At 49.1% G+C, this 21,389-nt stretch overlaps 1 protein-coding gene across 4 annotated transcripts in view; it reads right to left on the reverse strand.

Moving 5' to 3' along the window:
* The window catches only part of SoxN (SRY-box transcription factor soxNeuro), a 149,088-nt gene that overhangs the window by 12,412 nt on the left and 115,287 nt on the right, over positions 1–21,389 (reverse strand). The window contains exons 3-4 of one of the 4 annotated variants that reach the window (XR_004490724.2): positions 14,099–14,225; positions 4,844–5,001 (exon numbers count right to left, since the gene is read on the reverse strand). The exons of 1 other annotated variant lie outside the window; for it this stretch is intronic. Coding sequence is in view for 1 of the 3 variants with exons in the window: in XM_076521170.1 (XP_076377285.1) it covers position 5,001 (1 nt within the window). In the remaining 2 variants the exon portion in view is untranslated. Of the gene's footprint in view, positions 1–4,843; positions 5,002–14,098; positions 14,226–21,389 lie in introns of those variants that run through there. 2 more of the 4 variants (XR_004490725.2, XM_076521170.1) reach the window with 2 other exon arrangements.

The following is a 21,389-nucleotide window of genomic DNA, read 5'->3' on the forward strand; positions in this document are numbered from 1 at the left end:
CGGGAGCAGGGGCGGGGCGGGGAGGGCGCAGTCTCGTTGTCAGGCCGTGGTGGATAGAAAGTGATTTCGTCGGTCGTGTAATGCCACACGCTCGATTCATTTCATTAGACACGGCGTCGGGGACGTGACGCCGCGCCGGATCGGCTCGGTCCTTTTGCCATCTGACAATTATCCGATCGTTTCGGCGCCGTCGCCGAGGAAACCGTGACGAGGATGACGACGGTGCCGTCTGCCCCGCGGTTCCACGGCCACACGCGAGCGTTAATTAAAGTCCGCGCGACCGATACGTGCGCGGATTTTGCTCCTTTTTTCGGCCGGCCCCCGCGAAGAATGCCTCGTAAATTATTGATTGTGATCCTAATCGGTCGAAACGTGCTTCGCGCCGCACGCCGATCCCGCCTCAAGAAGAACATTCTGCACCTTTGCCGCGGACGGTTTAACGTCTAACCGGCGCAAAACCAGAACTGCTCGATATTAATGTCACGCCGTCGGAGCTCCTTGGAAATGTTTCTCGGAGCAACGGTCACTTCAACCGACGAGTGACACGGTTTCCGATGAGCAGACGGACGAATTTTTTGCGAGATAGTAATCGACGGAGTTACACGATGATCTAGTTCGTCAATTAGCTGTTTCGATAGATTGAAAATTGTGTAACGAGATTGTTGCGACCTTTCGATGTCTTCGTCGCCGTGTATTCTATTTATTGGCAAGTCAGTTTGGCAAGGGTTAGATTTCTCCGACAGTGAAACATGGTAATTGTAACTTACAGCTATAGTGCTAGAATGAATCCTCATTGATTTCAGCATTAAATTATCCTGTATATGGAACAAGATTCCAATATCAGCGACTTTTTTTAAACGAACATAGAACATCATAGAATAGCTAGAATAAATCTAGAGTGGTTTCTGTACCAAATTATATTCTACGTTCTACACGAATTCCTACATGGATCGCATGCTTTCGCTATCGAGACACCGTTGCTTAAAATTCCATCAATCCTTCGCAATTGTATTTTTCTCGTATTTCTTTCGTTCCATCGAATTTGTCTCAACGATACTTTTGCTGGTAAATCCGTAAATCCTGCGTTCGAAATCGCGACGCGTCTTCTTACAGCCGCCGATGCACAGCAATATAATTATCCGAAGTTCGCGAATGTTTCAGGAACCGGCGAAGATGGTTAAAAATTTTTCTTGCGCACCGAAACAAGAACGTTCGCCTCCTGAATTCTAGTTCGCACAGCGTCCCGCGGTATTCGATGAAATCCGGCGTCAAGATCGTTGACACCGACGACGTCAGGATTTCCCGTGGTCGTTGCCAGTGGCCGGGTTTGACAGCCGGAACGTAGCTTTGACAAAAATATCGCGACGGCGCCGGGCAAATACCGCGATACTGCCTTTTGTCCGCGGCCGAACAATGCCCGGAGAATATAAGTATCAATGGAAATATTAATATCGCGCGAACGGCAGAGATACGTGATATATCTCGGCTTAAATACGCGTCGGCACGAGCCGGTAGCTGGTCTAGCCGGTGGCGAAACCGGGCAGACCGTGGCGGAATTAATTAATCCCCGAGGCCTATATATCGTCTGCTGCTTATTAAATCGTCGATCGCTAATTATACCGAGCGGAGGACGTTACGCGCTGCGTCATCAATCCGCGGATGACAATGGGCCCGCGACTCTTCGTTTCCGCCTCGGTTCCGTGGGGTGTTCGGAGATCGAACCCCCTCTTTTGTGAGGGGAACATTCGAGCCGTCAAGTTTCTTGCGAATTTTCGAAATATCGTGAATCGGGGTGGTCGGGAGATTCAGACCGTGGACTCTTTGTCCGCGATTTAATAATGCGGGGGTGTTCAAGGAACCCTTTCTTTGCAAATAGAAAGATTTTACTGACTTTCGTGGGAATATCCAGGACATCGTGAATTAAGAATTCGAAAACTCTTCTTCGTCTCGTCTCGAAATTCACGAGGATGTCCGAATATTCTCGCGCTTCCTTCGCGAGGGAAAAATTCGGCTGTTAAATTTCGTACGATTTTTCGAAAGGCTGGGAGCGGAGGGTGGCCAGAGGGGGTCGGTGGCAGCCCGGAGGGAGCAGCGTCGCCGGCGAAATTCGGCGTAGCCGTCGGGGGTGGAAATAAAACATGCCCCACCCCCCGTTGGTAAAAATCTCCGGGAAAAGAAATTACTTTCTCCTTTGTATTTTGGCATCGCGTGCTCGCGACTCCTGGACGAGAGGAAGTCATGGGACAGGGTGGCGGTGGTCGAGGGGGGTTGCCGGAGGAATCCGAGGAGGAACGAGCGGGCGAGAGGGTAGGTCGGGAGGAAGAGCGAAGAAGAAACCCTTCGGGAGAAAGACAAGGGAAACCGGAGGAACGAGCCGAGGGATTGTAGGGGCTGGCGCGGGGGTTGTCGGCGAGAGGAAACCCGGAGGGAGAAGAGGGAAGCGCCGCGGAGAAGAATGAGGAGGGCGAAACCGGCGGGTGCATCGGGAAAAGAAGAGAAACTGGTGGGAAAAGGAGAGCTGGAGAACGGGCAGGGACGGCGAGGGGGAGGGGTGGGATCGGGCGAAACGGAGCCGGAGGTGGGTTTATCTCGCTCATCCTCATTAAAACCCTTCGCCCACCCCCGTTCTTCCTGCCGGCAGCTCGTTCCTCTTCCTCTTCGGCTCCTCTTCTCCTCCTTCGGCTCGATCCGCAGCCCTCTATCCGCTTGTGCACCAACGGGCCAGAACTACCCCCGTGTTGGTAACACCAAGACAACGCACACACCGCCGAGCCTGGAAAACCGCTCTCTCCATGTGTAGAACCGTGGAACGGTATACCCGGTAGGCATCCCCGGCTCGTTGTAGCACGCTCTATTAATTAAAAAAATGGGGACTCCGGGGAATGCTGGTCAGCGAGCAGGGGGTGAGAGAGCGCATCGACGCCTCCGTAATTGGAGAGGGACGGAGGGAAGAATGAGGATATCGTTGCTCTAACTACGCGCTCCTAATGATTCTTTAATCATTCCTTAATTTCGCGCCCCCTGTCGGCTCCTCCACCACCTTCGTTTTCATTTATTGTCGCCGCCGAGGGCCGGTAAACATTGATACGTGGTCGTTCTCGCCACATTCAGGTGCTTCACCCCCGAACCCGTTTGCGGACTCTTTGTCCTTTAAATCGAGTCGCCTGTTCCACGAGACACCTTCGCCGACCTTGATCTTCCGGGGTTCGTGCTACTTATACCAGGGGGTGGACAGGTCCGGAGTTGAATTTTTTGGCCGTTTTTATCAGAATTTATATGTGAAGCAGGGAATTTATTCTATCAGGGTTTCGTCTTTTACTTGTTCAATTTTTTCAGATTTTTGGAAGAGGCTAGTGATCTTTGCAACCCCTGTTCTTCCAGAGGTTACAGGCTACTTGGGATCTTAGAATATCGAGCTTCAGCAGGATTTGGAATGTGAGTTTTTAATTGTACTTGGAGTTTATTTGATCGGAATCTTTGGTCTTTCGTGACATCTTTGCAACCCCTATTTTTCTAAGGGATGCATACTACTTATTCTTCGAGGCAGCCAGTTCCAATTTACAGTCCAAATTATTCTGCCACTTTTATCGGACTTTCTATGTCAAACAGACGATTTCTTTTCCAAGGAATTAGCATTTTTTGAGACACATTTGTCAAATACATTTTTCAACGATTCTTAATGGCACCTTAACGTTCAGAATCTTATATTTTCCATGACAACGTGGCAACCCCTATTTTCCTAGGGGTGGTGTGACACTCGCGAAGATATCGATCGGTATTTCCATCTTATCAGTCGCAATTAACAAATCATCCACGCTTAGAGTCCCTCAACCCCAATTTCCCTCAAGCTCGCACCCCGACACACGAACGTCGAGTCGCTTATGTACGGATAAATATTTATTTATCCGGGGTCGTTGCGGCGCGGTGTTCGGGAGGTTTCCAAACGGGGGCAGGCTAACGATCATCGCGCGGATAAATTAAAAGAAATTCTATATCGGATCGAGCGGCCCACCCCCGCCCCTTCCGGGCTCGCCGGCTCGATTTTCTCTAAGCGCAGCCAGGAAAGAAATCTCCTCTCGAGAGCGTGCTCATCTTCCTCGGCTTCAGGTTAGGTACCTTCGATATAACGAAGGGTGGTGGCTAAAACAAAGGGCCGGTCGCGGGTTGGTCGATAGTCCACGGCCGCCAATCAGGCGAGACCTCTCCGGCAACCCTCGTCCTTGCAACTTGCTATCCGCCGAGGGTGGGTTACACCGCGGGGAGAGTTTGCTCATCCCCGTAGGAGAGTGGAACTCCGAGAGAGTGAGAGAGTGAGAGAGAAGAGGAGAGAAAGATAGAGAGAGAGAGAGAGAGAGAGAGAGAGAGAGAGCCGAGGATGGCCAGGGTGTCTCGTCGCCAGGGTTACGACTCGATGGCGAAGACCGGCTCCTTCTCTGCTCCTCGTACTCCCCGTCGACTGTGTCTACGCCTATGGCTCTGTCTATATTTGTGTCTGCTTTCCTCGTGTTTGTCTTCCGCTGGGAAACGCCTCGAAAATGGTGCACGTCGGAAAAATGGTCCGAGAACGAAATAATCGGTTCTTCCGAGCGCGGAGAACCGATCGGGACAAACAGCTTGGACACTCACCTGCGATCGGTATGCTTTCGAGTTCGGTTAACAGAGGTGTCCGAACGTCGACGGAAGAGATCGCATAACCGACGACGGCGCTGCGATCGTAAACGCGTCCTCGGATAAACGAGGCCGCGTCCACGTGGAGGATAAAAACGCCAGGATAAAACGAGAGGCTGGAGGATCGGGATGGATCGAGAGACACCGCGACGTCGAAATAATTGCCGGCCTCCCGTCTCAACGTATCTCGTTTATTCAACACTTACTTTTATTATACATCCTTACGCGTAAGATCTACATAAAAACTTATTAAAACGAGCTTAATCATATGTTCATAACTGGTTCTGGGCTGGGGCAGCTTCGCGCGTCGCTTCGGTGCACGGTGTTCCCGCTCTGAAACAAAACCAGAGAACAGTGCGCGTCAGTGTCGTCGATCGATCGATCGGAAACAGATTCTATTCTAATCGGTCACGGATTTTCGAAAACGCGCCGGTGCCGCGGACCGGTTAATTTCTTAACCGAGGAGATCTCGCCGCTGTTCCGAATGTTTTGAACGGCCTCAACAGGCAAACAGGATTCGCGTTGAATGTGATACGAATAATAAAGCAGTCGCGAAAGCCAATGGGAAGCGGCGGAGCGGGGTGAGAGTGAGAGAGAGAGAGAGAGAGAGAGAGAGAGAGAGAGGAGGGAGCCACGACTTTTGTGCCGCGGACAAACGAGAGGCAATCGCTCGATCGGTGATCAGCCTTCAGTGGCACCGTCGAAGTGGCAATATTAATTTATTCCTCGCAATGCCGTGTCCTCCGGGAAAAGAACAGCGGGAAAAGGGGAGTGGGAGGAAAAGAGAGAGAGAGAGAGAGAGAGAGAGAGAGAGAGAAAGAGAGTCTTCGCGATTCCGCGGATCGACGATCATCGATTGTACCGAGGCGTCAGGGTAGAACGATCTCAGAAGCGTTATTAACTCGTCTGTCCCGTGGGACCCTCGTCCCCCCGGCTCTCCCGTTTCCTGCACGCGCAGCACGTGTATCGCGTAATTAATAATTGCGAGTAATTACCCCTATCCCGTTCCCGGGGGCTCGCCGCCATTTCGGGGCTTGTTCCGATTTCCCTCGACGGGGATCTTTCCCCGGCGTCGTGCACGTCGACGCCATCTTGCCAACTTTCTTACGCTATTTTCGACCTGACGTTTCGACGGTTGATATTCTCTACAATGCTTTTCGGATCATCGAACGATTGCCGTGTCTATTAAAGAGGAAACTAGCGCGTTTCTCTCTTTCTCTTCGTAGCCGAAAGCTACGCCTACAAACGAGTGATGTTAGAATCATAGCGACGTAAGTCGTATTATTTATTCGTTTCGATGTACGGATAAACGGCTGGTGCAAAAGCGGGTGGTAAATATGTACTCCAAAGCATCTAAATAAAACTAGATAACTAATCTCACGTATTAGCAAACGATAACGCTCCTCGTTTCTCACAATGAGAAACTATGATTTCAATCCACTCGAACAAAGAGTTGACAACAGAAACAAACCTTTCGTACCACTCATCTGTCTACCCTTCGAGAACTAAAAAATCCATACGATAAACCACTGCTCTATCTTCCACAAAGGATGACCAAGAGGCCAGCAGCACAAAGAAGCGGATTCGTCTTTCGCGATCCCCGCCGACAGAGACGGTCTCTAAAACGATCGTCTCTAATAACTCGATATAAATTTGCCCGCTTTCCCGGCTGCAGTCTTCAAGACGCCTAGGAAGGGGTTGGAACCGGCGGCTGAAACGAGGGTAGCGGAATCAATCGGAGGGCGGGGTGGCCGAAGACGGTCGCGCGCGCGTCGTCGTCTCCGAAGGCGCGTGACAAATGAATTTTTATGAAACCCCTCGGGAGCTTATCAGCCGATCCGATTGGCACAATGGCGAGCGATCGAGGCCCAGAATATCGAGGAGACCCGGGCTAACCTCGCCCCCGCCTCGCCCGGCCCCTCTAATTATTTTTACGAGGGTGAGGAGCCGGCTGCCGGTGACAGGCCCGTGGCCCACGGCCGGAGGATCTAGCTGACGGAGACACGAGACGAGGATGGAGCCAACGAACCGTTCCCATCGGCAGAGACACGGGCTCACCGGTGGAACAGAACAGGTAGAGAGAACCGTCCACACCCCTTTTCCTGCGGTTTTTACGCTCCGCTCCTCGGGAGGCCGGCGCGGGGGTGGAAAAGGCGGACGGGAGGACTCGCAGAGACAAAGATCCGTGTCATCGGCAGTGTCTCCGCTAACCAGGGAACTGACAGCCGGGACACACGGCTGAAACACCTGTCCGGAGAGTGGAAAACGTGCCTCGGACCGTTTCACGCAATTCCGCGACAACCTTGGACCGATTTCGTTACGTCCGGGATTTCCTTGGAAAATAGAGATCGCTGTTTCCCTATCTCTCTTCGCTTCTGAAGCTGTTTTTACTGGCGAGGCTGTCAGGTTCGAGCAGTGTACTGCTGCAATTATCTTTGCAATTTCTGGTGACTTCGTCAGGGGGTGAAACACTCACTGACACTGCTGCGTGTCTGTGTGTTCCACTTAACTCTTGTAACAATAATCGAGTACTCTCATGCACATTTTCATCGAAATATTTTGTTTCTATCGGTAAAGTATTCCAATATCCGTGTGGATCGTGCGAGTCTACGATTTTGTTATCAGAAAAGTGCTAAAACTGGTCGATAATCTTTAATGCACGTTTGTTCAATAACCGGGGTATCCGGGCACCCTTATAAGAGAAGAGAATTGGCAGTGTAGGAAGGAGTAGGAACCCTCCATACAATTACTAAATAATATAATAATATGATAAAGAAATAACATGATGAAAAAGATAATATTTCATTGCGGTAATAAATATGAAATGAATAAAAATGAATGTATAATTATGTAAAAGTTATATATGAAACAGCAACGTACATAGGAGGGTATAGAACACGTCAGCAATTTTGGTGATTGACGCAAGGGTTAATAATTCCACCAGGACACGGCTTGCAGCCGAAAGTCTCGACAGTAAGAATTACGATGCCGTGGGAGCCTGAGATCACTGATCACTGCTTCCGAAACGTTCTAGATTTCTCAGACTAAATTTCCAGAGAAAGAAGAGGAGAGAGAGAGAGAGAGAGAAAGAGAGAGAGAATTTTTTCGTAAGAGCTTGGAATTCAACCGGAGGATAAGATACACTCGGCAGAGGATGATTCGGTCAAGAAGGACGCGAGGAGGAGGGACGAAGGATGACTCGGCGGGAACAGCCGCTCAGCCGTCGAGCGAGAGCTCTGGCTCTCCGGTTCAATTTCTGGCGTCAATTAAAAAGTGACGCGGACCGAGGAAAATCAGTAATTAACGAACCAGCCACCTTCGGGCTCTCTCCGCCCTTCCCAGGCCTCTTCCTCTCCTAGTGGAATCCGCTACCACCGTTTTCGCCACTCGTCTCTAATCGCTCGTCGATAAATCCTCGCTGCCCTCCCCCTTTACTCTCAATCGGAACCGTTTCCAATTTTCCACGGGATCGAGGAAAAAACGGACGAATTAAAACCGATTCACCGGCAAATGAAGCAAATATTCAGCTACGGGAGATTCACCGGTGCATAAGACGCGCTTCGATCCGGGCTGACCATTTCTTCCTTCGATTTTCGTCTAGACGAGGTCTCTTATGGGACTGTGATTCTAAAACAAGCGACGTTGGAGAATCGAATTTAGTCGGCAAGAGATACGGACTGGATCGTTCACTTGCGATGTCGCATTTTTATAGAAGAGTCGAGCTAAAGCACTTTGGAAGACTGTGAATATTATTCGCGGCTGAGAACCACAACTTTGGCTCCTAATCCTTTTCCGAATCACCCTTCGAGCGTCCAGCTTCGATACAAGATCATCCAGAAAACTAAACCAACCTAAAGCAATTTTGAAACGAGTCTGCCTGGCGATTCACCAAAACGTCACAAGACGGGATAAAAAAACTTAAAGATCAGCCGAGGGCAGTTCTCCAAACTCAGTTAGGGATGCTAAAAGATCACACAAAGCATCGCGAACGAAATCTGTGCCTAACAACCCAGAACAATTCTAAGATAAACATCTCGATACCTGCCAGAAGATCCTAAATCAACGCCACGAAGCATTAACACTTCGACTGAATTATTTGCTTAGAGCGGAACGTTAATGTTTACGTCGATCTATTACATCTTCCCAATTTTATTAGGATCAGTAAAATGTACGAATATTGAAGAAATAATTCGTGTCGTTCGGGGTTGTTGGCGTGACAGTCAAAGGGTTAATCGAACAATTAAAAACCCTAGACCAGTCCTACCAGATGGCAGCTGCCCTAAAATTGAGCGAAAGGTAATTTAATTAACATCGCAACACGATGCTATTGTAACTCGTTGGTTATTACAAATTATAAATTATTATCAACTATTATAAATGAACATTAATTATTATAAATGACTACAAATTACTATATATTAGGTATAAATTAGATATTAAATAAATAAGGTATAATAACTAACGTGTTACGATCGTTAATCATTAATCGGATTACTTTTTGCCCAACTGGTGGCGCAAACTCAGTTAGGGCGCCAGAAGATCGCAGGTTCGTTTTCACCCGAAGAAACCGTGATTAGAGGCCAGGCCCGGGGCCGATCGCGCAAGAAACGAACCAGCCAGAGGGCCCTTTTTCGCCAGAAACGGAATAACACTTAGCCGTGAATTAAAGAATCAAGGTGCAGGCCGGCTCGGGGAGGCGTCAGGGTGGAGTATCGGGCGTTAATGACGCCTCATCCTGTGACAGGGAAACGGTCAGTGCCGGGATTTGGCATCGCGTTCGATAAAAGGGAGAAGCCAGCGTCGGGTAGAAGGCGAGTCGAAGTTCGTTACACGGCGTGACTCGGCAGAGCCGAGTTTCTCGAAGGCGCTGGGCTCCGAGAACGGCCAGCACCGACACCTTTTTACGGCTCGCGTCGGGTCGCTCGTCATTAGCACTGCACGGTAATTGCCAAATTCACGGGTCCCGGGCCCCGCGTTCGCGCTTAATCGGCCGATTACACAGTCCCCGTTCACCGTGGATCGCGATCGCCTCTGCCGATAAACGATCCGCCATTGTCGCGGGGCCCGCGATACCGATGCGATTCGAACGTTCGCGAGATTGTGTCCCGCTGGCCACGATGTAATTAATTGGCTGTCGTTCGCGGCGACTTGTTCCGGGGATCCAAGGGTGCCAGACTAATTCGACGAGCTCGAGACGGCCGATAGAACGACGCTAGCCTGACTCGAATCTGTCTCCAAATACTGGACCGTCTTCGGGGAACACAGAGGATGCGATAAAAGCAGAAGCGAGATCAGGATGATTAAGACATTTGATAAACATTGTTGAAAGTCTAACTCGAAGATTTGTGACGGTATTGAGCGGATTCAGTATGAGGAAGAAGAATAATTGATTGCAGAATTAGAAAAGGATCAAGAATAATCACCATAACGCGATGATACAACAGTAGGAGACGCCTAATTTGACGAATTCGAGCGAAAGGATCGAGCTAGCTAATAGCAATATTTTCTAACGCCTAATGCGAAGTTTTTGTAAAGTATCCGGCAGTGTTTAGACAAGAACGAAGAACATTTAACCGCGAAACTAGAAGCGGATCAAGAGCGAGGATCCAGCAAACTGAGAGAAGCCCGATTTGACGAATTCGAGCGAAACGATCGCGACAGCAATTGGCGATATTTTTGAACGGCTGACTCGGGGCTCTTACAAAGTGTCCGGCAGGGTCTAGACAGGAGCGAAGGAGAATTAGTCGTTGAATTCGAAGTGGATAACGAGGAAGACGGCAGATCGGCTGGCGATATCATGTTGCCGGTGATTTCCCGGCAGATTGGGCAGAGCTGAACAAGCTGTCATCGCGGAACAATTACGGTTGGTTTACCGGCCGTCCCGGGATCCAATTAACGGCGACGCAGAGGCGTGCAAGAGTACCACGACCAACCGGCGGACGGGGCGTGCGTGAAGAAATCGCAACGGTGCACGCAAATAGAGGTGTGCACGGGCGTCCGCGAAATCGCGGGCTAAGTCGGGACCGGGGCTGTGTTAGTTCCGGTTTTTGCCGCGGCGAGGAAGAAACAGGGTCTCCGGCTAATTACCTGAAATAACCCATTAGTCCTGTATACTCGAGAGATCACGGCCGAGGAGCGAGACACCTCGGGGATAGACGCGTCATCACCGACGTGTTAATCTCGGCGAACCAAACCGCCCACTTTTCGCTCGCCCGGAGAACTCGTTGTTTCCATGAATCAGCGGAAATCCGCGACCGAGGAAAATCGACGCCGCGAGACGGCCGGCCCTCGATCCTCCCGTGTAAATCGATTAAGGGAGCCACACGGGGTCCTTTGTCCGGCCGTTTTCTGGCCGGTGATTGCCTTTTACTGGAACTCCAGCCCTTCAAAGTGGGAAACAGAGGTGTCAACCCCTTGATAATCACGCGGCTGTCGAAACAATATTCTATGGGATTTTAAAAGTCTCGAAATTCGATTCGACCACGAGTTTCAACCCCTTGGGAACTAAGGAATTTATTAAAACGGTTCCCATAGTCCGGTAAACATTGTTGAAAGTTTCCTCACATTAAAAAATTATTGTAGTTTTTAATAGCTATGCTAGAAATATTTCTATCCATGTATCGTAATAATTTTTCAACCCCTTAAGAATTAAGGAATCTATTAAAACAGTTCCTGTTGTCAAGTAAAATTGTTTGGAGGTCCTATCTCATTAAAAAGTACCGCAATTTTTAATATTTATCCTTGGAAATATTCCTATCTATGTGTCCTAGTAATTGTTCAACCCCTCAAAAATATTCACAGCTAGAATTATCAATAATAACAGCAGCAGAATTTTTCTGGCCGAACTGTCACGGACTCTCTACGGTTTCAACCCTTAAAGAAACTTGAAATACAATGGTTTTATCAAATTGCAGTGTTCGGGCCCGGTAATTGATTGGCAAGTATTGCCAATTTCGCGGGTATTTCGTTAAGAATTTTTCTGTCAGATGCTCCACGATATTTCGGAGGACGAAGGGATGAAACGGGAGGAGCAACCGTCAGCAATTTCATAGCTGTCTTCTATGCTCGGCAGGCTCGTTCCAAGGTTCCTGCGGTATCCAACGGGGATACGAGGAATGACGAGGCGCATTCTCGACCCACCCTCCGAGCTTTCCCTTTCGAAAAAATCCAGGATGACACCTCCTCCCCTTTCGTACACCAGCGTCACCGCTATGCCTTCTGATATTTTAATTTTTAATTCGGGCTGGGCAACGATTTTCCATGAAGATTGCTATCTGACAATGGTCGATGCGTTTCACTGAATTTTCTGGAGAAACATTCTAGTTCTGTCTGTCGATTTTTCAGTTGTTGAGATCTTGTTAAAGAGAATTATTACAGGATAACGAAGGGTAATAATTGCTAGTTTGTCTAACAATGGTTAACGAATTCTTCTGATTTTCGTAAAGAAAATAGCCTATCTTTTTATTATAAAGATCTTATTAAATAGAATTATTGTAGAACAATGAAGCATAAGAATTATTGCTCTGTCTGACAATGGTCGATTTCCCAGAATTTCGAGAAAAGCAACCCGCTTCAACCTGTCGATCGTTCCATCAGCCACGACAATGGCGTGCAGGCATCATAATTCGGCAAATTGGACGAGGAACTTCCATAATATTTTCACAAGTATTTATATGTTTCGAGTGTCGGAATCTTGACCCAGTATTTCGTAAAAATCGCTGGAAGGAACGAAGAGGCCATGGTCGAAGAAACGAGAACGTTGGAAGACGGCCGAAGGATAAAATCAAACAAACGAACAGGTCGTCCGAAAGGAGAATTTTGTCGCAGCTCAACCGAAGAATCGAACGCTCTTTTCCCCCCTCGATGTTTGCGACGAATCAAAGGCCAGCGACAAAGTACGAGTCCGCTGATTTGGCCTGACCGATCGAGTCTATCGATCGCGGAGCCTGCCCGAGCGGAACAGCCTGCGCGGAGATCGTGCTGTCAGCCGAAACTGGGGCAAAACGGTCGATCGACGGTTTAAATCCGAGCGGAGGAATCGGTCACGCCATGAGAGAGATCCTCGTATCGATCGGATCTTCGATCGGCCCCCGTGATCGCGACGGTGTCACGGTGCGAGAGGCCGGTTTCGGGATTGCTACCACGAATCAATTAACTCGCGTGTAATTGCTTTCTCGATCGCTCTAACTTGCCCCCCTCCTGTCCGCCGGGAAAGAGGGTGGAGAGGGTGAAAAAAATGAGAGAAACCGAAACGTTTAGAAACAAACCCGGTCGATCTCGTTGGAATTCGCGTCGGGGAAGTCAGCGGTCCCGGCGATCCAATTACACGACACGAATCTAATCGAACTGCTACAGCGCGTTCGTTCCCTCTGAACCCGTCGGCCACCTCCGATTTCTAATTAACTTTCGCTAATGGCGGGTCTGCGGGTGACGCGAGCTATAAACATCGCGCGTCGATCGGTCCAATATCGGTGACGAGCGAAATCGTCGCTCTCGCCGCTCTAATCCCGGATTATTAAATTAGCTTCGCGGGGCTGCAATCTTTAAAGCCACTGCTTCGTTCGTGTCCAGCTCTCTCTCTCTCTCTCTCTCTCCGACACAAGTTTAATTGATTTCTCTCTTTCGGCGACGGTTGTTGCAATGTTTTATTAACTGCCGCGCGCCGCCTTGCAAAACAGCGAGGATGATATCGCCGCTGGCGAGTTGTAATTTTATACAGCGACTTGCATAAAATCGATTCCAGTCTATTCGCGAGGAACGCTAAAGTGAAAGAAGCGGCGATTCAAGTGGACACTTGAAGATCAGGCAAGAATTATGGCAGCGATTAAATTAAGTAGCATGATCTAAGACGATCCATCTGGGGAACGAAACAGATTCGGAGAATCGGTAATGCCTTAACGCTAAACGTAAAAATTAACAGAATATTACAATGTATGCTCGAGCTGAAATGTTGATTCAATAACTTCCTGCAAACGCTGGTCTAACCAACAATCTCGAAATAGAAAATGCGACGGACCGGTCAAAGACGAACCGTATCAGTAAATTCAGTGTTAATCCACGACCCGAGCGACGATTACCCGAACGTACACGCCGGTATAACCGAGGGTTGTACCTCGAATCGGGAACGAATCTTAAGGTCTAACGAATCGCCGATTCAATTCGCGATAAGACAAGGTCCTAGAATTTGCAGTCCCGTATAATTATAATTGCCGAAGAATCCAGCAGAGCCGCGCGGCACATTGTAGCGGCCGAGACAATGTGCTATTAATTATCCGGAGATCGCGTAGCGAGGACAGGCCCGTCGATCCCGTCTCGCTCGATTACGAAATAATCCCGATCGAGCCGAGGGAACGGGTCGGTCGATCTAGGCGGCCCGGCCCGGCCCGGCCCGACTCGGCGCGGCGCGGCGTGAAGAAGAGAAAGGACTCACCGTCAGGCGCGACACAATCAAGGAGCCTGATCCTTCGGTGCTGAAGAGGTTCGAGTTCGCCGTGCCGAAGGACGCTCACGTCGGCCAGGACTCTTGTACGCGCACGTTGCCCGTCGCGTTCCAGTCCCTGAAACACACACCACGACACGTCTGAGCGATCAGTCGAATCCTTTCGGATAGTCAGCGTGACCGTGAGACTGATATCTGGTGTCGGATTAGTGGTATCAATAAAAAACATGGTTCCTTAATCTACGCTTCGGAACGCCGAGGTTCCTGCCCGGGATCGGACTGCCATCGGCGGCTCGGCACTTGGCAACGAACAGTTTATTCTTCCCGATTGTTCGTTAATTTTAACATATAATTAAATATGTTTTATATATAATCAGCTAAATTCGAGGCAACCGGTATGCAAAATGATTTACTGTGTAAATGAAGAAAAATTAAATCTGGCACTGTAACCGAGTGTCTGTTCTATTATTCGAGAAATTCTTTGTCTCTGTAAAAAGTACTGAGTTAGCCCTTCTCACTCGGAGCCATTTGAACAATTTATCTATCGACGATGATATTTTATAATTCTTCAAACTCTATACTTCACATTGAAAAACTTTTTAATGAACTGTTCGATGTAAATAGCAATTTCAGTCGTGCACCAACAAGTCACCCCTTGTAACGCAATCTGATCACTTCGTATGGAATTATCGTATAACAAAGGAATTTTAAGTTTCCTATTCGTACAGCACGATGATTGAGCACAATAATTTAATTAATAGGCTTCCGGTGCATATAGTGTCAACTCAAAACCCAAAATAGTTTTTCCGACCTGCAGTATTTCTATGTTACAGAACCCAGTGCATTTTACACATATAAAATTGAATTCTGTGACATATGCACCAGCAACACTTTCAACAGTTTTTTCAAATACGAATAAAATTATCTTGAAACGTGACGAGACAATTTTTAATGATGCCTCAGAGTCCTCGCCTGGCCACAAAGGCTTAATAAATAAATGAATGAAAACCTATGCACATATACTTGCATTTTACAAACCAGCACGCGCCATAAACGCGCGAAGATCCGCAGTCTACTCGCGAATAAATTGATACAGCATAACAACGCCAATCGGCCAATGGATTTTTGGGACCAACGACGTTCATTGCCAATTGCCGAGCACCCGAGGACAGTAGAATCCCCGTCTTACCTGAACACCGTGTATCAAGCTTCACGATCACTACCGACAGGAAGGAATTCATTGTGATAGGGAACGATCGAACGCAGGCGAATTTTCAAGCGTCGCGTCGCTTAGGTTTCGAGAATTCCTCGAGCGCAGGCCAGGGCCCCGTTCGAGCCTGTTGTTATAGATCTTCGTCGAGGCGTGAAAATGACGGATGGCCGTAACGAGACGAGCGAGCCACGGCAGAAACTCCTTTTCTCCTCGTCGCCTTTCATTTACTCGTCCCGGAGCGGCGCGGCGCGCGGACGTCACGCGAGAAGAAGTAATGAGCCGGCTTCGTTACTTAACGCCGCCCGCGCGCGGATCGTTTCACGCCCACGCGCCGAAACTACTATCCGGTGGGATTGATTCGGGAATGACAGCCGCGTCGTCGCGTCGCTGCTAATTTATTAGCTCGGGTCTCTCGAATTTCCTTGCCGGTGAAAGTGCCACGAGAACCGAGCCTCTCTCGATCCTTGGTCCACGATCGTTGATCCTTTATATCGGAGGATCGCAGAGGCTTTTTTTTTAACCTCGTGACATTTTTCCTCGGACTCGAGGTTAATCGCACTCGCAGACGTTGCTGCAATAGATCCTCGATCGATCGAACCTCCGTAAAAAATGTCTCACATTTGAACAATTCAATCTAAAACGATGCGTAACATGATTTATCGTATCAATCGATAACGAGATCTTAATGCTATATTCGAGCCGAGCTGGACGAAAAATCATTCGATTAGTGATTCATGATTACAACTCGTTGGTTATTAGAACCAATTTATAATAATCGGGGCTAAAATTATTATGTATCTTTTCTCAAATTGTCCACTTTCGTGAGCAATCTGAGCGTCAATTACGGAGAATTTACTGCAATTCGAAAATAATAAATATGTATATCCAATTCTAAAAACATGAAAACAGCATTTTCTCGAGTGCAGCCAGCAACGATATATTGTTGTTCGGCGCTGAAAGGTTTAATCAAGGAAGCGTACACTTATGGACGGGGGGGTGTACGTCTTCGTTAGCGTTTCGCGTACACGAATGACGCGGATGCTGCAGGTGTGTAGATAATCGTTAGCCTACGAATCGGACAGTGTTTCGAGGTGGGATCGAAGCGCGGAGAAATCGAAGAGACCTCGGGCTCGTGCCGGAAAGAGAATCGGGAGAGACGAAGAAGGATGAGGCGCGGATGAGGAGGAGGAGGAGGAGGACGCGGGAGGGAGGAGATAAAAGCAAGAGACGAGAGACGAGACGGTAGTCTGAGAAGACGAGGGAAAAGGAGAGCGGAAGAGAGGAGGATGCGCCTTTATCAGCCAGCCCAGAGACCAACCAGACCGGGGCAAGGCTAGCCAACCAGAGGCATCCTCCAGCCGCGGATGCTCGGCTGGCGCGAGAGCACGGCGGCGCGCACCGACGCCGTCGACGCCGACGCCGCCGTCGACGCCGACGGCTAATGAGCAGAACCTCAATGATACCCGACAAATGAAAAATCAGCTTCCCCTAATTACGGGATCCTTGGCAACGCTGCGCGTCTTGATGACGACGGCCTCCGCGCCGCCGCGCGCCGCCACTTCACCGACGTTTTCGGCCCGGCCTCTGGATCTTATTCGTTTTTCCCCGTCTTTGATTACGCGAACGCGTTAATTAGAGCCGGCTCGAAATCCTCCCAGGATTCTCGCGCGCTCCAATTTGCCGGATCGGCTCTCGAATCCCGAACTTTCCGCGAAACAGAATCGATACACTGACCCTGAACGAAACTTCTGTCGTTGCGGCGCGGTGACCTGTCCAGCGAATCAACACGAGTATGATCTTTATTCTTCGACATTCTACTTTCGCTATGTTTCCTGGCGAAAAGTGTTCGAACTGTTGTATGAAACGCAATGAATTTTTTGAGGCCGGACTGAGTGACTTGAATCTCTCTTAATGTTAAAGGGAGAATGACTAAAGTACTTTTATTCTTTGATGAGATACTTTTATATTCTTTAATTTTGTTATGTACTTGGAATGAGAAGAAAAGATTAGACATTCTTGGCGTTTACTTTTATTTATCCGAATCTGGAACGAAAATCTAAAAATTGCGAGTGGATCTCGGAGGATCGACGAGATCATTGATTTTCGGGGTAGGGAGATTCGCGGTGAGCAGGGTTTCCCGGCGACTTTTTCCGTAGTAGATTGGTCTCCGAATCCCATTAGCTTTCGATTTACACGGGGACACGGGATTGCGTCCAGTTGGGTGGGACCGTCCGATGTAAAAAAACGCGTGGGGGTGTCTACCCTCCTCCGGCGACCACAACAGTCCGGTCCATTGTTCGAAAAAAATTAACTCTGGACTTTTATTTACTGGCCTGGCCGGCGGTCGAGCTCGCGCCTCTGACCCTGACGAGACGACGACCGATCGATCGCAGAAATTTACATCTCCCCTCGAGCGAGCCGGATGGAGGGCAGGCCCCGGCGACTAAATCGAGATTTCATCGCGGGAGATTCTCCGGGAAATAAAAATCTGCCGGCGAAAAACCCGTGGAAACTCTGTAAGAAAATCTGTCCGCATCCGGCCGCGGAGCTACGAGAGAGGCAACAGTCTCGAATTGTATTGTATCGGAGCGCAAAGGAAATTAGAGGACCGAAGACTGGCGCTCGAGAGCGTCCTCTTTCACAGTAGGTTTCGCGGAAAGAATGAAATTTTGTCGGAAGCAAAAATTCCGATCCAGGTTCTGTCGCAGCCGAGCAAAAATTAGCTTTTTCCGGGACTCTAAAATGAAATCCTGGTCCTGGAAGCGGAGGATCGTCGACGACCAACGTTTCCTCGCCTCCGTGGTGTTCCTCCTGCTTTTTGGTGACGCTTTTCACCGTACTACCCCAACCCCTAGTCTCCCGAGGGAGAGGGAGAGAGAGAGAGAATAACCAGAGGGAAAGAGAGAAACGTCCGCGAACGTTGGTCCGCGCCGCTAGTTTTTATGAATTCCGGTGCGACGGAACTTCCGGCGAGCGACCTCATCTCCAAACCGCTCTGCCAGCCACGTTTTTACTCCGGTTTTCCCTCCTCCCTCGGTCCCGACCTCCGTCGATCTCTCGATCGGCCGTGACATCGTCGGGCTACATTAATAACTGACCACGTTACTCGTCGCCGCGTTTTTATCGCTATCGATCCATCATTTCTCCTCTATTTTCTGCTAATCCCACTCGTCGCGACTTTTTACCCTTTCCCGTTCTCGCTTCTTTCCGGTACGTCCTCTATCCTACGAGTCCACGTCCCTTTTTACTTTTCGTCGCCGTCCACGTATAAATCCACTGTGTCGCGAATCTACTAGCTTTTTAAACAGCGGCGTCGAAGATGCGAACGCGGCTACAACTGTTCTCCTTCGTACGACGATCATTCTAGGTTCGCGTTCTGGTTTCAGTATCTTTTACAGGTTTGAGGATGATTCTCAGATTTTCCGGGTTCATGCTCGGATTTTCCGGGTTCATGTTCAGATTTTCCGGGTTCACATTCGGATTTTCCGGGTTGATGTTCAGATTTTCCGGGTTCATGTTAGGATTTTCCAGGTTCACATTCAGATTTTCCGGGTTCATATTCGGATTTTCTAGATTCATGTTCAGATTTTAAGTTCATGCACTATGTAATAGGTTCATGTCCAAGTTCTAGATTTATATTGAAGTTCCAGATCCACGTTCAGATACTATGTCCATGAACAGGTAGTACATTCTAGTATACTCAAGTCCTACTTTCGACCAAATTCAAGTGCTAAGTATAAAACTAGTACGAACAGCTTTACACTTGCTACCAAACAGACTTTCTCACGTTACAACTCAACACCTCAAATCCTCCAATTACTAACTATCATCACACAATTTCAAGACTAACAGAAACCTAAAAAATCCTTCGTTTTCAACATTCTCCTACGGGTCACCTACCCTTAGCCTCGTCCCCCCAGGCACGAAGATCGTTCAAGGATAGGGATCCGCGATTTCATAAGTTTTTAAGTATGGAACAGAGGAGGACGCATTGGATTCGAATCGACGGGAGAGGGCGGACACACGCGTAGCGTCTCGACACGCCGCCCCAGCTCGTTCGGCAGTCATTACGCCGCGATTCGCGAGCAATTAAAGCGAAGTGGCCGGGGCAAACATCGATCAGGAAGAGTGCGCGCTGGGGGATCGGTGTACACACGGAGGCTCGAGCCCTTGGCTACCGCGAATAGAAGGCAAACACCGCCACTCAAATATTTGCAGGAGCGTGCAAACGGTCCCGGCATTGTTTCACGGCGCTACTATGTGTAAATTTAATCTGCCGAGGAGCCCCGAAAATAAGCAGACGCGTGCACGTGCACACGGTACACGCGCGATCCTCGTCTGGGATCGTTTCCGAGCCGCGATTTTCATTTCTGCACCCCTGGCCTGACCTCCGCGCTTCGCCACCTCGTTCAATTTTGCTCCACGCCGAGTTCTACGGCCACGAATTTCATAATCGTTTTCGTCCGAATCCAATTCGTTCAACTGCTAGCTCTGATCGAGCCTAAGTACGAGATTTTAATTCCATTCGTTTCTACGTGACTTAAACTGTACATTAGGGACGTATAACTTTTCTAAGTATCATCTTACTCGAGTCACTTTTATCGGATTCTGTGTAATATAAATTTGTGCTTTCTTTTATATTTTTATATTAATTATTACGTCTTTACGTGTAATGGAAGATCGCATCGTACCGCAGTGATGCAATTAATATCAATGTATTAGAAAATTCTACCTCGAACCTGACGTTAACTGAACCTGAAGGGTTAACCCAGGGCATGATGTTGTCAAGGTTACGCTCTAGAACATGGACCAAAGGGAGTCGATAACCAGTCTGAGGAGCTACGATGCAGATCTATCGGCGAAGTTCGAGACATTTTGGCAGCGGGTGCACGAATCACGGAGGAAATCGATAAGAGAGGAACGGGCAGACATCACAGAAGCGCCGCCATCGGTGTTAACTGGCCCTAAAGCATCGGCCAAACACGTCCAGCAAAGAGTGACACCGCGGTGTTAACTGGCCCGTGGTCTCCCCCGGGTCTCCCCTCGGCTCAAGATCTCGGATACCCTTTCGATGACCTCGAACGGCCCGCAGAGGAGGCAGATAACCGTGGCCCGGTGTCCAGGTGTCCCGTGATCGGCCGACAAAGGGACCCCGAAGAGCCAAGGGCCCCGGCACACAGCACAGCGCGGTCCCGAGAGAGACGTGTCGGCATAGTCATTCCTCCGGCGCGAAGGGCGGCCAGGGACAGGAGAGAAGTTCTTCTTCTTCTTTGGGACTCGAAGCCGGAACGGAGGAGGGAGCGGAGCGATGAAGATGTCACCTTGGCGAGCCGCGGCGGTGACCTCCGGGCCACGAGTCAGCGAATTCCTCGCCGGTTGATCCACGATGACGACTTTATCCCTTTGACACCCTACAGCCTGACGGACCGGGGTTTATGAATGATCGATCGCGACGATGAATAGGGCTTGCCTATGCGGACGCGACCCTGTTCGACTGTGATTAGCGATCGGGTAATTAATCGTCCAACGACGGTCTGTCTGGCGGGTCCCACGCATCGATCCGCCGCGATTCTGCCGGCAAATATTTTGTTGCGGAAATCGGGGTCTTGACAGTGCTTTGGTCGGGGTTTGACAGTTTTCGTGTCTACGTTTTATCGGTTGCTTCGGAGATCGAAGCGGCTCCGCTGAGCTCGATTTAATAGAATCGACTTCTACTGGAAGGATTAGCCACCCTTGAAGAAATCAGCAATATTTCTAGCTGGTTAGAGCGACGAAAGTGTGACTAGGATGTCGGAATTAATTTAAAATATCAAGACATTTTTTAACTCCTGCTGCAAAGCAGGCACTTCTATTTTATTATCATTATTTTGGAGCTCGAAGAGATTTTGGGCTATAGACTCGATCTGTTTGAATAGACCCTTCGTGGAAGGATGAGGAACGCTCCGGATAATGTCTGCAAGATGGTGGATCGATTAGGCAATTTCTCTAGCAAGTTGCAACCCCAAAGCATGACGAGAACATCGGTATTGTTTCGACAAATCAGAGGGTTTCCGAAGCTAGGATAATGGA

Source organism: Megalopta genalis, chromosome 4, assembly GCF_051020955.1.
Source record: "Megalopta genalis isolate 19385.01 chromosome 4, iyMegGena1_principal, whole genome shotgun sequence".
Taxonomy (NCBI): Eukaryota; Metazoa; Arthropoda; class Insecta; order Hymenoptera; family Halictidae; genus Megalopta; species Megalopta genalis.